Genomic DNA, 20,102 nt, shown 5'->3' on the forward strand with positions numbered 1-20,102 from the left:
GACATGGATGAGCCGCGGGGCTTGGCACACGGCAGGACTCAGCCGAGGCTGCTGTGAGCGTGATGGACATCGAGGGACACTCACAACCCCGACGACCCAGGCCAAACCCTGGGGGTCAGAGAATCGGAGGCCCAGGAAACGTGACTGCAAGCCCGGCTCCAGGCCAGCCCCTCGGGCCTCTTTGTCACCTGGCTTTCACGGAAGGCCGAGTGGCCCTGCTCCAGCCGCACACTCACGTGCAATCCTGCACTGGCCTCCAGCTGCTGGGCGCAGTGCCCATTAGGAGGTCGTGGGCTGGACTCGCCCGTGGGAGCTGGGCTGGGGACAGCAGCTTCCACAGAAAGGGTGGTGCCCCTCCCAAGAGCCAGCCTGGCCCTGGCGGGCACCGTGGGCAGCGCACTGGGATGTGAGCCCAGGCGACAGCTACAGAGCACAGTGGGCGGTGCCGGGGCCGCGTAGACCTCTCTACAAGGCTCCTACACGGCTCCTCTAGGCTCGAACTCACCATAAGCAACTAAAAGCCACCCCACTTCCCCCAGAGGGCACAGTGCCTGCCTGGGAAACTTCAGGGGCAAAGAGCTCCAGCCTGGCACCCCCCAGCACAGGGCAAACCTCTGCTCCCCCATGGACAGACCTAGCCAAGGGTACGGGGGACAATGCCCAGCAACCAGGAACACAGACCCAGAAGGTTCTGGAGGATGAAGGCTCCAGCCCTTGGGCCCAAGGCTGTAAGGGCTGGAGGGCCTACAGAGTCCAAGGCCCAGCCCCTAGCCCCCCTCCTTGCCCGCTGGTCCGCCAGAGCCCAGCTGCTCCAGTGACCAGCCCACGCCAGCCACATAGTCTGCACAGCACACCCCCAGAGAGCATGGCATCCCTGGGGGAGCCCAGTCGATGCCAGGCCTGTGGGCTGTCCCCAGCAGGGCAGTGCTGAGCCCTCTGGCCAACGTCCCCAGCCTCACACAGGACAGCTCTATGCCGCACATCGCCTGGCCGCGCTGTGTCCTGGCAGCACGCCCTCTCTCACGAGCTTCCCGCACCTGCAGTGGCATCCACAGTCCCAGCTGCTCAGGTCAGAAGCGAGTGCTGGCACCCCATTCCCGCCTTCCCTCCACCCCATGGGAGCCATCGGTGGGCCCTGTCCCCCCCGCCCCGAGCCTTCATGCTGCAACCTGGTCTCATCACCATCACCCCCACCACTGCCTGTCCCCAGCCACGCCCCTGGCTCCCCAATCCCACGGCCCACCACCCCCAGCCCCACGAGAAATGCAAGCTCTGGGGACAGGCAGCTTCAGTGCTGAGGACAGAAAGACGACATTGGCGGGGGGAGGTGGGGAACAAAGGCTGAACACCCCGTCACGGTTCTCTGGGGCTGCTGGCAGGGAGACAGCCCAGAGCGGCACTGCCCGAGGCCCAGTGACACCGTGTGTCCGTCTGCGACAGCTCACCAAGAGTACAGATCCAGAGGCAGCAGCCCGGCCCCTGGAGGCAGCTGTAGGAGGGCACGGGGGCATGGGCTGTTGACAGCATGTGCGGGAAGCAGCCGCGGCTTTGCCAGCGGGGCTACGCCTGGGCACAGGTGCGCACCACTACTGCAGCCGGGGGCGGGGTGTCCATTGGGGCCAAGCAACGCAGCCAAGGCTCTGGGGCTGGAGGCCCCGCCCCGCACTGTGCATTCACGTATATTTCTGTGCCAGGGCCGCTCACCAGGGGAGGGAACCGGTTCCTGAAGGAGCCAAGAGCCCTCGAGCACGGAGGCGGCGCCTGTCTCAGAGGTGCCGGGAGCTCAGGCTGCCGGCGGAGGTGGGGGGACTGGGGAAGGGGCGCCTAAGTGCCACGTACATTCCCAAGACTCCTGGGAGAGAAACCGCGCCTGCTTCCTCTTCCTGTGAGGACGCACAGCAGGAGCTGCACACGAGGCTGGTAGCTGAGAGGCGCTAGGCCTGCCCAGGCTCAACGAGACCAGCGTGTCCACTGTCAGGTGGCCAGTGACGGGCTGCAGGAACCCCAGCCTCCCTGGCCACAGCTAAGGGACCCCCACAGCGCATGGGGCAGGAATCTGGTTCCCCAAAAGCACCTCTGCCTCCAGACACTCCCTCCCACCCAGGCCAGCCCCCGGTCATGGACGCCCTGTGTCCCCACAGGTCAACAGTGAGAATGTCGTCAAGGTCGGCCACAGACAGGTAGTGAACATGATCCGCCAAGGAGGGAACCACCTGGTCCTCAAGGTGGTCACAGTGACCAGGAGCCTGGACCCCGACGACACTGCCAGGAAGAAAGGTGTGGAGCGGGTGGGGTGGGGGTGGGGGTGGAGCCCCAGCATGGGCCAGGCCGGCATTTGTCACCTGGGCCTCTGTCAGCAGGGGCCCTGGGTCCTGGGGAGGCTGGATTAGGCCGGAGGCGCCCCTGCTCCCGGGGCCGTCCCCTGTCTGGAAGCCCAGGGCGGGTGGGCTGCAGAGCTGGCTGACGCCCTTCCCGGTCTGCCCCACAGCTCCCCCGCCTCCAAAGCGAGCACCGACCACGGCCCTCACCCTGCGCTCCAAGTCCATGACCTCGGAGCTGGAGGAGCTCGGTAAGCATCACCCATCTCACCCGCCCCCACCCACGTGTGCCCTGAATGCCGGAGCCCCCATCCTGGACCCGCATGCTGGGAGACTCCCACGCCCGACACCTCCATCGCGAGCCCTGGGGTGCCAAGTCCTTTCTGTGTATCTAACATTGTTTTGTTTTGCATTTTTGGGCCTCTCGCTAGTGGATAAAGGTAAGCCGCCCCCACAGGGCCCCACGGCAGCTCCCCCGCTGTCTAGGGCGCGCCCGCTGACTCTGCCTCGGGGACACTGCCTCCACGCGGTCGGCTTGCACCTGTGTGGTCTGTGTATCGGGTTTAGGGGGCCCCCAACACCCTCTTAAAAGGTCGGTGAGGAACACTCAGGCTGGCCAAGCCAGACTATAGCTGGGGAAGAGGTGACATGGGAGTGGCCTAGGAGCCTGGGTGGAAGATGGCACTGAGCGTCCAGGAGGGCTGGCGAGGGCAGTCACCAACACAGGAGCAAGCCGCCCGAGGGCCCCACCGGTCACGCCCAGCTGCCCCGGGGAGGAACACACAGGCTGACCCTGCTCCCAGCCCCCGTACTGAAGCTGAACCGCCTGTCACAGAGGCCTGGGCCAGGAGTCGGTGTTCAGCGCAAACCTGGGTCTTCTGCATGAGGACAGTCCCGTGCCCACGGCCAGGAGTGTCCTCGGGTCTCCTTCCACCCTGCCCTGCCCAAACGTGACCAGCGGGAGACCCGTCCCCCTCCCCCGTGCCCCATGCCTGTGGGCAAGCAGGGAACGTGGATGGCCACATGTTCTCTCCAATGAGGCAGCCGACACCAGGCTGCCCGGGCGCCGGGGGGAGGGACCAGAGGCAGTGAGTGGCAGCCAGGCAGGCGCACAGAGCCCTCGGCACCCTGCAGCCCCTGTGGAACTCGCTTCCTACTCTGTGGGGTGAGGAGGAGAGCCCCATGGCCCGGAAGTGGTCCCCCAGCCCAGGCGCCAGGGCTGGGGGACCCCTCGTAAGCCCCACTCCTGGGTCTGGACCTGTCCCTAAGGCCACCCCGAGCTGAGCGAGGCCCCAGAGGCGGCTGTGGGGCCCCCGCCCTCCAGTGGCTCACAGCCCCCCTTTCTGTTTGCAAGCCTCGGTCCGGAAGAAGAAGGGTAAGGGAAGCCGAGTGTCTCCGGTCCCCTCGCCCATCACACCCTGGTGGACAAGAAACCCCTGTGACCGTCCCGTGATGTCCAGAACGTGCTGTGAGCCTGTGTTGTCTTCTCCCTGTCCCAGGTTCTGCCCGAGGGCCCAGCTCAGTCTGTCCCGTCTGCCTGGCGTCTCCTGTGTGTGTCCATTTCTCCCCTGAGCTGTGTTCACATGGTCATGGCCGTCCGGCCCCCAGGACCCCTGGGCGGTCACGGCTGGGCCTACCTCCTCTAGGCGAGGGCCCAGCTGTCTCTGAGGTCCCGTGAGGGCCTGAGTCCTGTGGAGCCACCTGGCTGGGGGGGGTGCAGGCAGCGGGAGCCCTGGCCGCACCCCTGACTTGTGATCCCCTCTGCAGGCCCAGAACTTTGAGGGGGCCGCTGCTGGGAGGTGGGAGGGGGTGTCCTCATGGCTGGGCTGCTCCCTCAGGGGCAGCGTCCACATCTGGAGGTGTCTCAATGGCTGGGGGAGGCGGCCACCTCAGTAACACAGCACTCAAACCACTCCCCTCCCAGCTGGGAGGGCCCCCCAACTCCAAGCCCTAGAAGAGGGGCGGGTACTGGAGACCAGCAGAGGCACCAGAAACCCCAGAGGCCTCCCAGCCGCCCCGTGTAGTCCCAGCCTTCCTGGGACCGAGCCCCGTGGGTGGACGGGGCAGAGGCCCAGGAACAGAACGCCCTGCTCCCTGAGGGTACATTTCTACAGTAAGCAGGCCCCTCCCCTCTGCACACCGCCCTGACCCTCCCCAGTCAACAGGCGCCTAGTGGGCACCTGCCCGGTGTCCCTCTCAGACTGAGATGAGACGCCTTGGCACGTGTGGCCAGGGTCAGGCCCGGAGCAGACGGCAGGACGGGAGGGTGGGGAGCCACCTCTCGTTTGCACAGCTGGCGCTGGCTGTGAATCAGATTGAATGCCCGCTGCACCCCTACTGAGGGGGGAGGCAGGGCTGTGGGCAGAGAAGTCCAGAGGAGGAGCCAGCAGGGAGACCTCTGCCAGCTCAGTGTCAGCTCCCGCCCAGCCAGGGGCGCTGTGGTCCCCGCCCGTCAGCTGGGCGCATCACTGGGGACTGTACCTGTCCCCTGCTGGGCACACGGCAGGTGCACAGTGAAGGCTCGGCCCCAGTCTGGGGGAGAGGCCTGGCCTGACCCCGGGACAAGCACCTCCCCGCTGCAGACAGACCAGGCCTCCACAGTCATCCCCAAGTTCTCATCCACCCAGCAGCTGTCGAGACTGAGGACAGTCATTGCAGATGAGGGCATGACGAGTTCACATGACGAGGGTTACAGAAGGAGGAGGAACAAGCCAAGGAGCATGGCCGTGTGGCAGGCAGCAGGGGCCCTGCCCACACCTGGATCTGCCTGCCATGCGCCCCCAGAATACTGGAAGGGTGCGCTTGCTGCTTTATGCCCCTGGGGACCACACACAGCGGCACAGCCTGAAGTCCTCACTGCCCGGCCAGCGACACCAAGTTTTCACCCACAGAGCCTGACCGGGCACCTGTCCCGGGGGAGGAGATGGCTGGCCTGGGAGGAAGAAGACAAATGGGGCGGGTGTCTGTCCCAGGCCCACGGAGGGGAGCCTGGCCTCCAACCCTGCTGGCACCTCTGGCCGCACCCTCAGGCCCCACCCTTGGGAATAGGTGAGCCAACCACAGAGGTCCAGCCCACGCTCCCCACTCCTGCTGGCCTCTGGGAAGACGCCGTCACATGGGGGGCTGGGGTCCCCTGGAGGCAGGCTCGGAGGCACAGCCCCCGAGGCTTGGGCTCGCAGAGTGTGGAGCAGCGGCCGACGACCAGGGCTCCTGATCGGTGCGGGTGACGGGCAGCACTTCACTGCTCTAGGTTTGAGGAGCTCAAGTGCAGCCTCACCAGCCCCTCCCGATCATCTGGCTGAGGGAGCTCTCCCAAGGAGGACCTGGCGGGCTGTGGGCCAGCTGCATCAGCACCTCACACGTGGCCACAGGCAAGCAAGTCACAGCAGGCTGGAGCTGGGCCCGCTGCCGTGGGCTCCTGCCGTCTACCTGGAGAACCAAGAGAGCCAGCCAGCGGGCTCCCTGGCGGCCGTCGGTGCCCGTGTCATCCTGGACCTCCTTCCCTGGCCTTGGGCTTTGGACTTGGAGCAGTGCCGTCCCAGCAAACCCACGGCGTCCAGCTCAGTGAGCCCAAGGAGCACCGAGGAGCACGTCGGCCCCTCTGGGAGGAGGACGGAGCTCACAGCTCTCTACTCCCACTGGCGGCTGGGGCCCGGCTGCGGCCCTGGGAAGCGTGGCTCCCACAACCTCCGTGTACCCATGCCAAGAAGCTGGCGACACGCTGGGCTTCCAAGCACGGGGTGGGCCCAGGGAATGAAACCGAGGCCCCTGCCAGCACGTTCACCGGCGTCACCGCCGAGCTGGCGGTTAAGACAGTTTTCTGATTGGACTGCAGGTGTGCAGCCACCACGGGCTTCATCTTACCACCGCAGGGGGCTGGACTCACTAATCCCCTTCATCTGGGACCTGTGAATAGACCCAGTCTGCCTTGCACAAGGTCAGCTTAATCCTTACAAGCCCAGAGCAAGAAGCGTTTCTGGGCAGTTTGCGTCCAGTAAATGAGATACAAGGTGACAGCCGCAGGCTCCGGCTGGGCCAGGAGGGGCACTGCACCGTGTGGGGGTACAGCCCTCCCTGTCCCCGGGACCTCACCTCCCCAACAGACCACGTGGCTCTCGCGTGGTCTGGATCAACAAGCTTTGGGTTAGGGGAGGGGCAGGAGGGAAAGTCCACACCCTCGACAGCTGCGGCCCTAGGTGTATGGAGGTCACCCAGAGCAGGCAGGCGGTGCTGACGGCGACCACGGCAGTGTCCAAGTGGGTTTCACTGCTGGGGCCCAGCAGGGCTGGACACGCCTCTGGACAGTGGGCACAAGGTGACCCCAGGGTGAGTCAAACTCCCACCCGCATGGCCTCAGACCCTGCAGCCACAGTCCCGCTGGGAGGAGAAACAGGTTGGAGACCTCAGGTTTCCCAACAGGGTCAGCGGCTGCCGTGCTCCGCCCCTGACGCCTTCGCCCCACCCCCAGCACACCCTGCATTTGAGGGGTGTTTTCAGGGTGCCTGCCACAGGCCAGCAGTCCTGAGCACACAGCCTGCGACCTGTCCAGCCCCATGTGACCTAGGACCACACGCAGCAGGTGCTTGGCCTGAGGGTGGAAGGAACCAGTCCCGTCAGCCCTGGCTCTGTTGACATCCACGGGACAAAACCCCTGGCCTCCAGAAGGGCCCAGCCTGGCTCCTCCACCCCTCACCCCGGAGGTGGCCAGACAGCTGCCACTGCCGTCTCTCGCCTGCCAGTCCAGCCCCAGCCCCTCAGCAGCCACTGAGCATCACAGCCCAGAGTTCAAGCAAGCACAGACGTGTCGGTGTCCCCGGCTCTCGGGACCTCCCTGCACGTCCCCTGCCCAAGCACTGCAGGACTGTGGTCACTGCCCCCAGGAGCGCCCTGACAACAAGCTGGGCTGGCTTGTCTTCAGTGCCACCCCCAGGGCTGGACAGTGGCCTCAGCACCCTCACAAAAGACAGCAGCCACATCTTGGTGGAAGCAAAGCCCAGCCAGCACTGAAAGGGCCCAGAGCCCAGGGTCGGACCAGGCTGGACCAGGTGCTGCGACCGGCTTGCCAGAGCATCGGCGGAGCTCACTGAGAAGGCCCAAGGCTCGCGTCAAGGAGTAGCGCTGCCTGGCCGACGGGGGGAGTGTGTGGGTCACACCCCGCGGAAGAGGCCGGTTTCTGGGGCCCTGGCAGCACGGCGCAGCCGAGAGATGAGAAGAGACACTGCAGCAGGGGGACACAGGAGGCTACAGCTGGGGTCTCTGCTGTGTCTCATGGACCCCTGAGGGGCAGCTGCTCCCCTCGAGGCGGGTGAAATGCCCTCCAAGGAGGCAGCACCGGCAAAGTCAAGAGCCAGGAGGGCGTGGCCAGGGGACAGGGGAGGGGCACGCATGCCATGAGCAAGGGCCTCAAATACAGGGTAAAGGACCCATTTCCGGCGAATCCCTTGTAAACTGGAACAAGGGTGTGGAGGGCCAGGCGGCGGTCAGCATGTGGCCTTGGCCAGGGTTGCTGCAGCACACATTCCGTCCTTGCCTTGCCTCCATGATGCTACGGCTAAGAGAATGTGGGGCCACCCAGGAGCATCTGAGTCCCGGTCTGGAATCACCCATCTCCAACCCCACGTGGCTGCTGCCGGGCCCTTGTGCTGGGAGAGACGAAGGCGAGCTGGGGCCTTTGCTGGCACGTCCATTACTCTTGAGGAGCCCCAGCTTGGAAGTGGCTTCCAGGGTGTCTCAAGGAGCACCGAGGCCCGGTGTGCGCTGCACTCGGCCAGGCCCCAGGCTGCATCAGCCTACCCAAGAGGAAGCCGAGGCTTGTAGACCCCGCCCAGTGGCCTACTGCTTCTGGTGGGCACGGCCACCCAGGCACAGGCCTGGGCTTGGCCGGTGCCTTCGCCGGGCGCACCAGGGCCCCGAAGGTGGATCCCGCTGGGCTCTGTGGACAGGGCCCTGCCTCTTCAGAGCCCCGTCGGCCCTCAGGCCTGCCCTGGGGCACCCACAGTTCTGGATGTGCTCACGTTAGTTTCTAAGGATCACATAACTAATGGCTTTCTGAAAATAAAAGGCTGGGGGTGAGCTCCTATCAGTACAACCACAGGGCACCCGCACTTCCTGTGCTGGGGCCTCAGGTCTTGGCCGCTGTATTTGTCTACAAAAGAACAATTGAGTCTGTTAAAAAATTCTGCAGGTCCAATCAGTCCACACCACCAGGAGCCACTCCCTCCCACTAGCAGAACAGGCAGGCGGGCGCCACGCCGCAGCAGCTTAGGCCGCGGCTCGCCACGCTGGCATCTCCGGCTCCTGTTTTTGGCCTGCTCCAGCCCCAGTCCTTGTGGCCCTCTGGACAGTGGACGAGTGGATGGAAGATATCTGTGTGTGTGTGTCCCTCTCTGTCACTCTGAAAAAAACATGGCTCAGGGAGCTCCAGGGCCCTCCACGAGCTGAGCGGCTGAGGGTCTCCTACCCGGTCTGTGCCTGCTTGAGATCTGGGGAAGCACATGGCAGGGTGGCGTGAGCCTGCGGCCCCGACCTGGGCCAGGGCAGCGCAGCACTTGCGCGTGTCGCGCCACGGAGCCTTCTCCAACCAGCTTGGTGATGTTACAGATAAGCCCGACGAGAGCGTGCCGGCCGCCAAGCCCTCCCGAACTGCCGAGAGCGTGGCCGTGGAGTCCAGGGTGGCGACCATCAAGCAGCGGCCCACCAGCCGGTGCTTCCCTGCCCTCTCGGACATGAACGTGAGTGGCTGCACCCCCGGGGACCGCCCAGAGACGGGTGGGGACGACCAGTGGGGCTCCCCACACTGCCTGACACGGGGCCTAGAGGACATAGGCCCTGGTTCCAGGCAGACCTGCAGTGGGGACAGAAACCAGGCTGGAGCCCAAGCCATGGGTTCACCACACAGTTCTGGTGCTGGGCCTGCCGGAGGCCCCGTGAGCCGTGTGTGCAGAGGCTCCCAGCTGCTCGCTTGCCCAGGGGCAGCAGAGGCCACTCGTCCAGGGCCCCGTAAGCGGGGCCCTCCGCCCTGGCCCTGGTGAACGCCCTGGGTTCTGGGCACCAGCGTCCTCTACTGGGCTTCAGGGCACGCTGCGGGCAGCAGACCCGGCTCAGAGCAGGCACCCTCGCTGCATCCCGGGCAGTCAGGAGGGACCTCAGCCCAGGAAGGCTGGGGGCAGGTGAAGGCACCGGCAGCCCTGCAGCCACGGGCTGCTCCTCCCTGTCCGACACAAGGCACCCACGCCAGAGCCACGGACTGTTCTGATGGCCGATTTCTTTTGGTCAAGTCCCCTGACTCACTCTGTTTGAGTCTAGACTGTAACACCCATGTCATCAGAGTGGTGGGCTCCACGGGAGGGTGTGCACCAGGACCAACACTCCCTCGCACCTGAGGGACACGGCCGGGCCTCCCTGGCCTGGCCTCCTCCTCGTCCCCACCCCATCCCAGACGGCAGCATCCAGCTCGCTCCCCCAGCCTCAGGGGAGCACCCCGTGGTCTCACACATGGACCCATTTCCATAGAGCGTCTGATGTCTCCCCAAGGCCTTCCACACTGGGGCAGCCGGCACCCACAGGTCTGCAGAGGGCAGTGGTGTGGAGCAGCCTAGGGCTGGTCACCAAGGAGTGAGGAGAGGCCTCCAGCCCCACCCAGGGCAGGCCGAGGGAGGAAGGCAGGGACAGCCCCCGCCACGGGAGCCCTGTGTTCCAGAGTGGTCCCAAGGCTTGCCCAGATGACCAGCGCCACACACCTGCCCACGTGGCAGCCGGCACCTGTCTCACCTCTGCACACACCATGAGCACCTGTCATTGGCTCGTGTTGTGCATGGGGAAGACCGCTGGCCCAGGCCAGACCCCACCGCCCCCACCCTCCTCTGTGCCGCAGCACACTGTCCTGGCCCTGTTCTCAGACAAGTGTGTCCCAAGAGCGTGGTGAGCAACGTCGCAGCACAGCGTGGCTCCCAGAGCAGGGCCAGACCCTGTAGGAACAGACGGGGGCAGCCTCACCAGTGACGTCCCAGGACTCCTGGAAGCAGCAGGGGGAGCGCCAGCAGCAGGGACCCACTGTGCCAACAGAGTCCTCAGCCCCCAGGCCCCCGTGCTGCGGGCGGAGCCGGCCAGGCCGCACTTCACCAGGGCCCTCTGGTTTACAGTCCGTGTACGAGCGCCAAGGCATTGCTGTGATGACGCCCACTGTTCCTGGGAGCCCGAAAGGCCCGTTCCTGGGTCTCCCTCGAGGTACGATGCGAAGGCAGAAATCCATAGGTAAGAAGCTGACCCTCGCCTGCACAGGCTGCTCTTGGCTCTGCAGCGCAGCCCAGGGCCCCGGGGGAGTGCTGGCTACTGGGTCCCCTTGGTTGCTTTGGCACCCACACTCCAACATCTGCCCGCCAGGCCCACCCACCAGGGAGCAGGGACCTGGCCTTGCCCACCTGGCGGCCACTTATTCAGACGGTGGAGTAGCGTGAAGCTTTTCCACCTGACACGTGCGAAACCACGCCGACTTCTCCCACTCTGAAGCCAGTGGTCTGTGATAAACCAGCATGGCCGAGGGGCGCGTGCAGAAGGAAGGCGGGCAGTGGGCAGTGGGCAGCGGGTGGCCCAGGCCCCTCTCCCCTCCCCGCCCTGCACGCTCAGAGCTGGCTGGGGCGCAGGGCGCCCATCAGCGGGTTGCTGCCCTCTTGTGTAGGATGAGCTCCAAGGACAAACCTCTGAGGGTGCTGGGTCAGAGCCCCGTGTGTTGCAGCCCACTACCTCCCTTCCTCGGGGATGTCCCACTTGCTCCACTGCCGTCACAGGCAAAGGCAAACGGGCCCCTTGGTGAAATAACCCAGCGCTGTCTTTACCACGGCGAGTCTCACGGAAGCCGAGGCCACCACAAGACACTGGTGGACCCTTGCCATTTAAAGAGCTTAGCCCTGGCCCGTCCCCAGGGACACCCTTCAGCCTGCTCAGGAAGCCCCGCCCCGCAATGCTGTTGGAGGTGTGGCTTGCAGCAGGAAGTAATCAAACAATGAAGGGGCCGAGGGTGCCACGGACTGCCCGTCAGCGAGCCAGGGCCCACGGCAGAGGTGCACACGCGCAGTGTTGCAGCACTGCTCCCGTCCTGGTGAATAACAATCGATTTCCTCCTGTCAGACAGCAGGATCTTTCTATCAGGTTGGTGAACCCTGCACTTCAGAATCTGTCGTTTGAATGTGATCCAGTGTACGCTGTAAGGTGTATTCTCAAATTAGTACTCCTTGGGCTTACAGCAAACGGCCAATGAGGAACGCACCCAGCAGCCAGTCTGCGATGTCAGAGTGCCCTCCCACAGGAGTATATTAAATTTGGAATACCCCTATCCAATGGAACTTTCCATTGGAGTAAACTCTCTAGTCTGTCCTAAGCCACTCGTTCTGCTGCCTCCCTGACAACCCCGCACGCCCCCCAGCGGGAGTGTGTGCTGTGCCGCGTGCCTTCTGGGTGCACTCTGCCCATGCCCGAGTCTGTGCTGAGCCATCCGACACCCCACACTTACAAACCCTGCCTGCTGCACCGACACAGTCCCAGCGCTTCCACGACCCCAGGGAGCGCTCCCCACGTCCCATCAGTGGCACACTGCCCACAACCCTGCTGCAAACCTGGGGTGGAACTCTGGTTGAAGAGGGACCTCAGCTCCCTCCCCTCATGGCGGTGCTCCCCTGAGCTGGCCCCATCGCAGCCCTGCTGATGGCCAGAGCCGCCAGCATGGCCGAGAGGAGCAGGCCCAGGGCGACACCAGCGCCTCCTCGTGGGGCAGCGGCAGGCCGTCCCATGTGTCCAGCCAGGAGCCAAGCAGCTGGGCACTGCGTGCCGTCTGTGCCACATGTGCACCCCCGGTGCCTTCTGCCCTCACCACAGATGGGAGGGGCATGGATGGTCAGCTGCTGGTCCAGTCAGCACCGGCCCCTGCCCCAACAAAAGCACCCATGCACACACGTGCGGGGACAGCCCAAGGCCTCGCACACTCAGGGTTCTGGGTCCCAGGCCCCCGTGGCCCTGACGATGCCACGGCAAGCCCCACAGACACCTGGCACGGCACATGCTCCCGGCGCCCTGCGCCTCTGGCTTTCCTTTCTATACTGTGGCTCAGAAAGGGCCTCGTGGCACTGTGGCTTGCGCGGTTCATGCCTGGCCTGTGCGTGTCTGTGGGGACGCAGGCTGCGCTGCACACGCGGAGCTGACGGGGTTCTGGTCGTGGCCGGGGCACAAACGCAGCATGTCTCCTACCTGCAGGGATAACGGAGGAGGAGCGGCAGTTCCTGGCCCCCCCGATGCTCAAGTTCACGAGGAGCCTGTCCATGCCCGACACCTCTGAGGACATCCCCCCACCACCCCAGGCCGTGCCCCCATCTCCACCGCCACCCTCCCCCACCACCTACAACTGCCCCAAGTCCCCAAGCCCCAGGGTCTATGGGACAGTCAAGCCCGCGTTCAGTCAGAACCCTGCCGCCAAGGTATCCCCGGCCACGAGGTCAGACACGGTGGCCACCGTGATGCGGGACAAGGGGCTGTTCTACCGCCGAGAGCTGGACCGCTACTCCCTGGACTCGGAGGACATGTATGGCCGCAACACCAGCCCCCAGGCCAACTTCCGCAACAAGCGGGGTCAGATGCCCGAGAACCCGTACTCGGAGGTGGGGAAGATCGCCAGCAAAGCCGTCTATGTGCCCGCCAAGCCTGCCAGGAGGAAGGGGATGCTGGTGAAGCAGTCCAACGTGGAGGACAGCCCCGAGAAGACATGTTCCATCCCTATCCCCACCATCATCGTCAAGGAGCCTTCCACCAGCAGCAGCGGCAAGAGCAGCCAGGGCAGCAGCATGGAGATCGAGCCCCAGGCCGCGGAGCCGCCGGGCCAGCTGCGGCCGGACGACGGCCTGACCGTCAGCAGCCCCTTCGCTGCCGCCATTGCCGGGGCCGTCCGAGACCGGGAGAAGCGGCTGGAGGCCAGGAGGAACTCTCCGGCCTTCCTCTCCACGGACCTGGGGGATGAGGACGTGGGCCTGGGGCTCCCTGCCCCCAGGATTCGGCCCCCCGAGTTCCCCGAGGAGGGCGACTTTGGCGATGAGGATGGCGCTGAGGAGCTGGTGTCGCCCACGCCAGGGGCAGCACCCAGGGAGCCCGAGAATCACTTTGTGGCTGGTGGCGAAGCCAGCACTCAGGGTGAGGCCGGGAGGCCCCTCAATGCCACATCCAAAGCCAAGGGGCCCGAGGGCAGCCCCACAGCTGGCCCTGAGAATTACGTCCACCCGCTCACGGGCCGGCTGCTGGACCCCAGCTCCCCGCTCGCCCTGGCGCTCTCAGCAAGGGACCGAGCCATTAAGGAGTCCCAGCAGGGCCCCAAGGGGGAGGCCGCCAAGGCCGACCTCAACAAACCTCTCTACATCGATACCAAAATGCGGCCCAGTGCGGAAGCCGGCTTCCCCCCGGTCACCAGGCAGAACACCCGGGGGCCCCTGCGGCGGCAGGAGACAGAGAACAAGTATGAGAGCGACGCGGGCAAGGACCGGCGAGGCGACGACATGAAGAACATGCTCATCGACATCGTGGACACGGCGCAGCGCAAGCCGGCCGGCCTGCTGATGGTGCACACCGTGGACACCACAGAGGCCGACGGCTCCCTGGAAGAAGAGGATGAGCACGCGGGCCTGGAGCTGAAGCCAGACAGCTCACTGGCCGAGGTGCCAGAAGGCACTGCCGAACCCGAAGGTGCTTTACAGATCTCCGCCGCCCCCGAGCCCACCGCCACGCCCGGCAGGACCATCGTGCCGGCGGGCTCCATGGAGGAGGCGGTGATTTTGCCATTCCGCATCCCCCCTCCCCCTCTGGCGTCTGTGGACTTGGACGAGGAGTTTATTTTTACAGAGCCATTGCCTCCTCCCCTGGAATTTGCCAACAGTTTTGATATCCCCGACGACCGCGTCGCTTCCGTGCCCGCTCTCACAGACTTGGCCAAGCCGAAGAGAAACGACACCCCTCCGTCCCCTTCGCTGACCTCCGCCCAGCCGACCAACCCCACCGACACTAAGAAGCCGGCTGGCCTTTCAAACTGCCTGCCCGCCCCGTTCCTGCCGCCCCCCGAGAGCCTCGATGCCGTCGCCGACTCGGGCATCGAGGAGGTAGACAGCCGGAGCGGCAGCGACCACCACCTCGAGACGACCAGCACCATGTCCACGGTGTCCAGCATCTCCACCCTGTCCTCTGAGGGCGGGGAGAGCGCGGATACCTGCACAGTCTATGCAGACGGGCAAGCCTTTGTGGTTGACAAACCCCCAGTACCTCCGAAGCCAAAAATGAAGCCCATAATTCCCAAGAGCAATGCACTTTACCAAGACGCGCTCGTCGAGGAGGACGTGGACAGCTTTGTGATCCCCCCACCCGCGCCCCCGCCCCCGCCAGGAGGAGTCCCGCCTGGGATAGCCAAGGTCCTCCAGCCGAGGACCTCCAAGTTGTGGGGCGACGTCACGGAGGTCAAGGGCCCGATCCTCTCGGGCCCCAAGGCAAACGTTATTAGTGAATTGAACTCAATCCTGCAGCAAATGAACCGAGAGAAATCGGTGAAGCCAGGGGAAGGCCTGGACTTGCCGGCCGGAGCCAAGTCCGCCAGCCTCGCTCCCAGGTAAGTCCCACGGTTGGCTTAGGTGCTCGCTGTCTGTGCTGACCAAGTGGACGTGAAGAGGGCACTCGTGACACCCTCGTGTCAGCCACACGCGTTCCTTTCTCCTCCTCCTGGACCCCAGGACAGCACAGCCAAGGCCATGTCCACTCTGCAGACTCTGCCAAGACCACCTCGGAGGCCATTAGGGCCTCACCAAGGCCCAGACAGGACTTCAAGCTGCTTTCCTGAGAGCAGCCACGGTGCTGGGGTGGGGGCGTGGGGCGTTGCCGCCGTCTGGTACAGAGGCTCCGGAGCTGGGGTTTCTCCTGCCAGCCTGTTCTATCCAGGAGCAGGCGCTGGCAGTACTGGGCGGGGTCTGAGTTATCCGCAGCGCCATGAAGGTAAAGTGAGGAGTCATTGTCAAGACCCGGCTGGGGGTTCGGGGGGAGTGTGCTCCGGGAGGGGCACTCCACGGCCTGCATGGAGTTCGTGGGCTCCCTCCGTGGCTGCTGGTTCTCGGTGCTCTGCACCCAACCGGTGCTTGCTCTCGGGTCTCCGTGTGGTGACTCCTGCAGTCCATCTTCATCCTCTGCCCGTGCAGGCTGAGGGCACGCGCCTCCCTGTTCCCTTCCAGCATGGGGCAGACACGTTCTGAGACAGCTCCCGTGGGTCCTCAGAGGCACGCTGACCGCATGCCACTGCCCACACGGCTCCTGCTGCTGCCTGACCTTCAGATGGCAGCTCCAGGTAGACTAGCTCCTGTTCCTGGTGGGTGTGTACGTACCCACCCACAGATACAGCACACTCAGCGACCACAGGGAAATCACAGCCAGCTCGCACGGTCCTTCCCACCAAGCTGCCACTGTCACTCAGGGATTCACATGGAAAGCCGCAGGGCCAAGTCCACGACAGCCAGGGAGCAGGGCAAAGCGAGGCAGGGCCCCTGCACCCACTCTGTAGGTGGCTCAGGGGTCACCCACACGCACGGCCAGCAGGAGCCCACATTCCTGGCTCTCACTTCCCCCCGCTGGTGAGGTCTACACCAAGGAAGGAGCTAAAAGGGACAGTAGTGGGGCCTGCAGATGCCTCACTGTTCAGGCTCCCGGTCCACAGCATGTCCACCCAGCAAGTGGAGGGGCGTGTCCACGGGGGCCTCTGAATGGCAGCTGGACAACTCAGGGAAGGTGGGCTTCCAGCCTACAGTGTCTTGGGGACTGCCTGCCCTGCCCTACATTCCTCCAGGGAACCAGGGCAGGGTGGAGCCTGGGGCACACATCACCTGGCAGGCTCTAGTTGGTTTCTTAAAGCAGCTGGGTGGCCACCCCTGACCAATGCTTGACCATCCAGAATAGCCCAGCACTAACTGGTCATTTACAACCAAATCGCCCACCCCAGATGTGGCGTCGTCCCGGGCCCCACCTAGCAGCCCAGGGTGGAGACAGCTGAGCCAAGAGTGCTTGCATGAAAGGTAGAGAATGGCGCCGCCCACAAGCAAGCTGCTCAGGGATGGCCTCGAAGAGAAGGGCCAGTCGTCGAACAGCCGCCGGCACAGCTAAGACGGGCAGAGGCATTGCAGGGCGGCCGTCAGGTCCCAGGACCAGCCTGGGCCAGGCCGAGCCCAGCGTTGTCTTGTGGCTGATACTACGTGCTCACCACTCAGCTGAGCAGCTGCAGGCCACGTTCTTCTCACTCCAACCCAGGGTGACACACAGAGCTGGACCAGGGACAGATGGCCCTGAGGCCCACGGCAGAGGTCACTCATCTCAGGCAGGAAGTTGGGTGCTCAGTTCTTATCCATGCTTTGCTCCTCTGACCCAATCAGGCCAAGTGCTGGGGGCGTGGGAGCTACAAAAGACACGCCGATGAGAACAGGCCGGGACAAGGATTGTAGTGCTGGGGGCGTGGGAGCTACAGCCTCTAGACACGTGGACGAGAACAGGCCGGCACGAGGTCAGAGTGCTGGGGGCACGGGAGCTACAGCCTCTAGACACAGATGAGAATAGGCCCCAGGACAAGGATTGTAGTGCTGGGGGCGTGGGAGCTACAGCCTCTAGACACACCGATGAGAACAGGCCGGGACAAGGATTGTAGTGCTGGGGGCGTGGGAGCTACAGCCTCTAGACACACCGATGAGAACAGGCCGGCACGAGGTCGGAGTGCTGGGGGCACGGGAGCTACAGCCTCTAGACACAGACGAGAACAGGCCGGCACGAGGTCGGAGTGCTGGGGGCACGGGAGCTACAGCCTCTAGACACAGACGAGAACAGACCGGCACGAGGTCAGAGTGCTGGGGGCCCGGGAGCTACAGCCTCTAGACACATGGACGAGAACAGGCCAGCACGAGGTCAGAGTGCTAAGGGCATGGGAGCTACAGCCTCTAGACACAGACGAGAACAGACCGGCACGAGGTCGGAGTGCTGGGGGCACGGGAGCTACAGCCTCTAGACACAGACGAGAACAGACCGGCACGAGGTCGGAGTGCTGGGGGTGTGGGAGCTACAGCCTCTAGACACACCGATGAGAACAGGCCGGCACGAGGTCAGAGTGCTAAGGGCATGGGAGCTACAGCCTCTAGACACATGGACGAGAACAGGCCGGCACGAGGTCAGAGTGCTGGGGGCGTGGGAGCTACAGCCTCTAGACACATGGACGAGAACAGGCCGGCACGAGGTCGGAGACCAAGCTCACCCCTCCCCGGTGCTGCACTGCACACAGCTGGGAGCCTGGGCCCCTGCCCAGCAGGCCTACGTGTCTGCCACCCAGGCTCGGCCTGGCGTCCCGGCAGCCAGCGCTCACAGGCGTGAAATTGGATGAAGGGAATCCCTACTGAGGAAAAGAAACGAGTCTTTTTTTCTAAGGAAAATGGAAAACCACTGATGCTTTCTGAAATGACAAGCAGTGGTGCAAAAAATCCCATTTCCATGGCAACAAGTTCTGGTGGCCCAAGCAAGGGACACTGGAGTTCCGCGGTCTCCACTCACTAGCGGCACAAACTTCGGCTGAACTTGACCTGACCTTGACCTCACCCCGGATTCTTTCTTCACTGCGCTTCTTGTCAGAGCCCAGTGGGGAGGCAGGGGAGGCAGGAACGGGCGCCTTGGTCCCTGCTCTCCCTCCGGGGCACACCTGACTGTACTTCCTCTGCTAAAAGATGCTCCCCGGCACGAGGCGCGGCGCGGACTCAGCAGACACTCCCCGGCACGAGGCGCAGCGGCGCGGCGCGGGCTCAGCAGAGGTCTTCATTACAAGTGTGCAATCAAGAGGACGACGGAGCGGTTTTCTCCGGGCCACACATCACGACGGAGCGGTTTTCTCCGGGCTGCACGTCAGACGCCTCTCTCGGACCTGAGGGAAACACCGTGCCCCGAGCTGAGCACCTGGCGCAGCGGTTACGTCACCACGGGCTCTGTCTCCTACCCAGCTTCCTGCTGGCGGGCACTGTGGAGGCCACAGTGAGGGCTCCAGTCCTCAGGTCCCTGCCACCCACACAGGAGACCAAGGTGGAGTACCCTCCCCCAGCTCTGTCTCTTGCCTCTAATGGACACAAACACACTGAAAGCATAACAAAATCAAAACTCCAAAAAGCATTCTGTCCAGAACAGAGCCACTGGGCAGCCCGGGAAAGGGCTCCTGCAGCCCCAGCTGGGTTATTCCAGGGAGGGAGGGTGCAGAGCGTGGGGACGGAAGTGGGTCTTTCTGAAGAACCCGCAGACGCTCAAGCAGCAGCCGCAAACCCACAGCTTCCTCATCTGCTGGCGCCGGTGCCAGCGAGGACACACCCCCAAGAGCAGCCGCAGTGCTGAATTTTCCCATACCGGGAGTGCTGGGCAGGGCAATGGTCTGGCCATGTTGTAGGCCGGAGAGCAGAGCACCAGGATGTTCCGGTTAAGTCGTGGGGCCAGGTGCAGACCTGGGGGCCTCCTCACTCACTCCTGGGCCTGCAGGGTGCCGAATGCCCTGGTAAGGCAGCACTGAGCCCGTGTGTGTGAACTGCGAGCCGGGTGGGGTCCATCAGCACAGACACCGGGCCCAGCAGCCCCCTCGTCCTTCTGCACTCAAGCTGCTGAGAGCCTCTTGCATGGCGACACAGCAAGCACCTGCTCCCTAGGGGAACTGGGAGTGAAGAGAGAAGTGGACACGCGTGTGGCAGCTGCTGCGGGCAAAGCCCAGCTGACAGGTTAGCAGGGCCAGGGGCATGGAGAGCTGACGCGCCACAGGAGCCACAGCACCACCTGCAGGAAGGCCGGAGCACAGCATCCTAGCCACGGGGTTGGTGAGCACAAAGCCCCAGGCCAGCAGGCTCCCCATGCCCATGGCACCGCGGCCAGAAGACGGGCACCAGGCAGAGGCCGGTGACGGGAGAGGGAGGCTTGCAGGGCACCAGGAAGGGCTGGACTGCACTGAATTCCATGTAGCGGCGGCGTGGAAGCGCTCAGGCACCGTCGGACGTTCGTCTCCTGACAGAGCCTGGAGCTGTGTGGTGAGGGAGGCTGCTGGGAGGTGCAGCTCGGGGCGAGGGGCCCTGTGCTCTGGACAGGCAGGTGCTCCGAGGGGCACCATGTGAGGAAGCAGCCCCGCCGGCCGGACTGACGCTGCCACCCAAAGCTGGCAGTGGCCCAGGAGCCCAGGCATCGTGTGTCCTAACTGCACCACCAGACAGCAGGCTCCATGTCTGAGGCGGGACGAACCCCGGCCATGTTTCCAGGGAGGTTGGCTGAGCTTCCGCTTCACTGTGCCAGGGAGGGCTTGGCGCGTGCCAGCTCCCCAGGGCCTCTCGGTCATCATCTGTGGTGGGTGCAGAAGGGACCCCTCGCCAAGACAGGGTTCAGGCTGTCTGAGGTGAGCTCAGGCCAGCTCCCAGAAACCACTGTCAGCCCCTACACCTGCCAAGGCCCTGCGGCCCGGTGACACACAGCAGCTGAGCACAACTGGCCTAAGCGCCTCTTGGTCTGTTAAAAAATTAAAATCCTCTCTGCCCAGAGCAGAGACTTCAAATCGGACGGGAGAGGAGCTGCACTGCCGGGCGGTACGTGGCTCCACCTGTGCAGGTGACGTCGGTGAGCGAGGGCGCAGACGATTAGCTGAACGCGAAGCAGGCTGTGGCGCGTGCTGCCCGCGTCTTCTGGTCCAGGGGGACACCTGTGCTCCTGCATCAACTGGCAGGGGCAAGGCACATC

The 20,102-nt window shown here is 64.5% G+C and overlaps 1 protein-coding gene across 5 annotated transcripts in view; it reads left to right on the forward strand.

Moving 5' to 3' along the window:
- SHANK2 (SH3 and multiple ankyrin repeat domains 2) overlaps positions 1-20,102 on the forward strand; it is a 399,303-nt gene that overhangs the window by 374,118 nt on the left and 5,083 nt on the right. For 4 of the 5 annotated variants that reach the window (XM_062195675.1, XM_062195676.1, XM_062195678.1 and 1 more), the window contains 5 exons: positions 2,142-2,277; positions 2,489-2,569; positions 8,919-9,049; positions 10,460-10,571; positions 12,564-14,946. In XM_062195675.1, coding sequence (XP_062051659.1) covers positions 2,142-2,277; positions 2,489-2,569; positions 8,919-9,049; positions 10,460-10,571; positions 12,564-14,946 — 2,843 coding nt within the window. The remainder of the gene's footprint in view (positions 1-2,141; positions 2,278-2,488; positions 2,570-8,918; positions 9,050-10,459; positions 10,572-12,563; positions 14,947-20,102) is intronic. The other variant, XM_062195679.1, reaches the window with a different exon arrangement.

This window comes from Lepus europaeus, chromosome 7 (assembly GCF_033115175.1).
Source record: "Lepus europaeus isolate LE1 chromosome 7, mLepTim1.pri, whole genome shotgun sequence".
Lineage (NCBI taxonomy): Eukaryota > Metazoa > Chordata > Mammalia > Lagomorpha > Leporidae > Lepus > Lepus europaeus.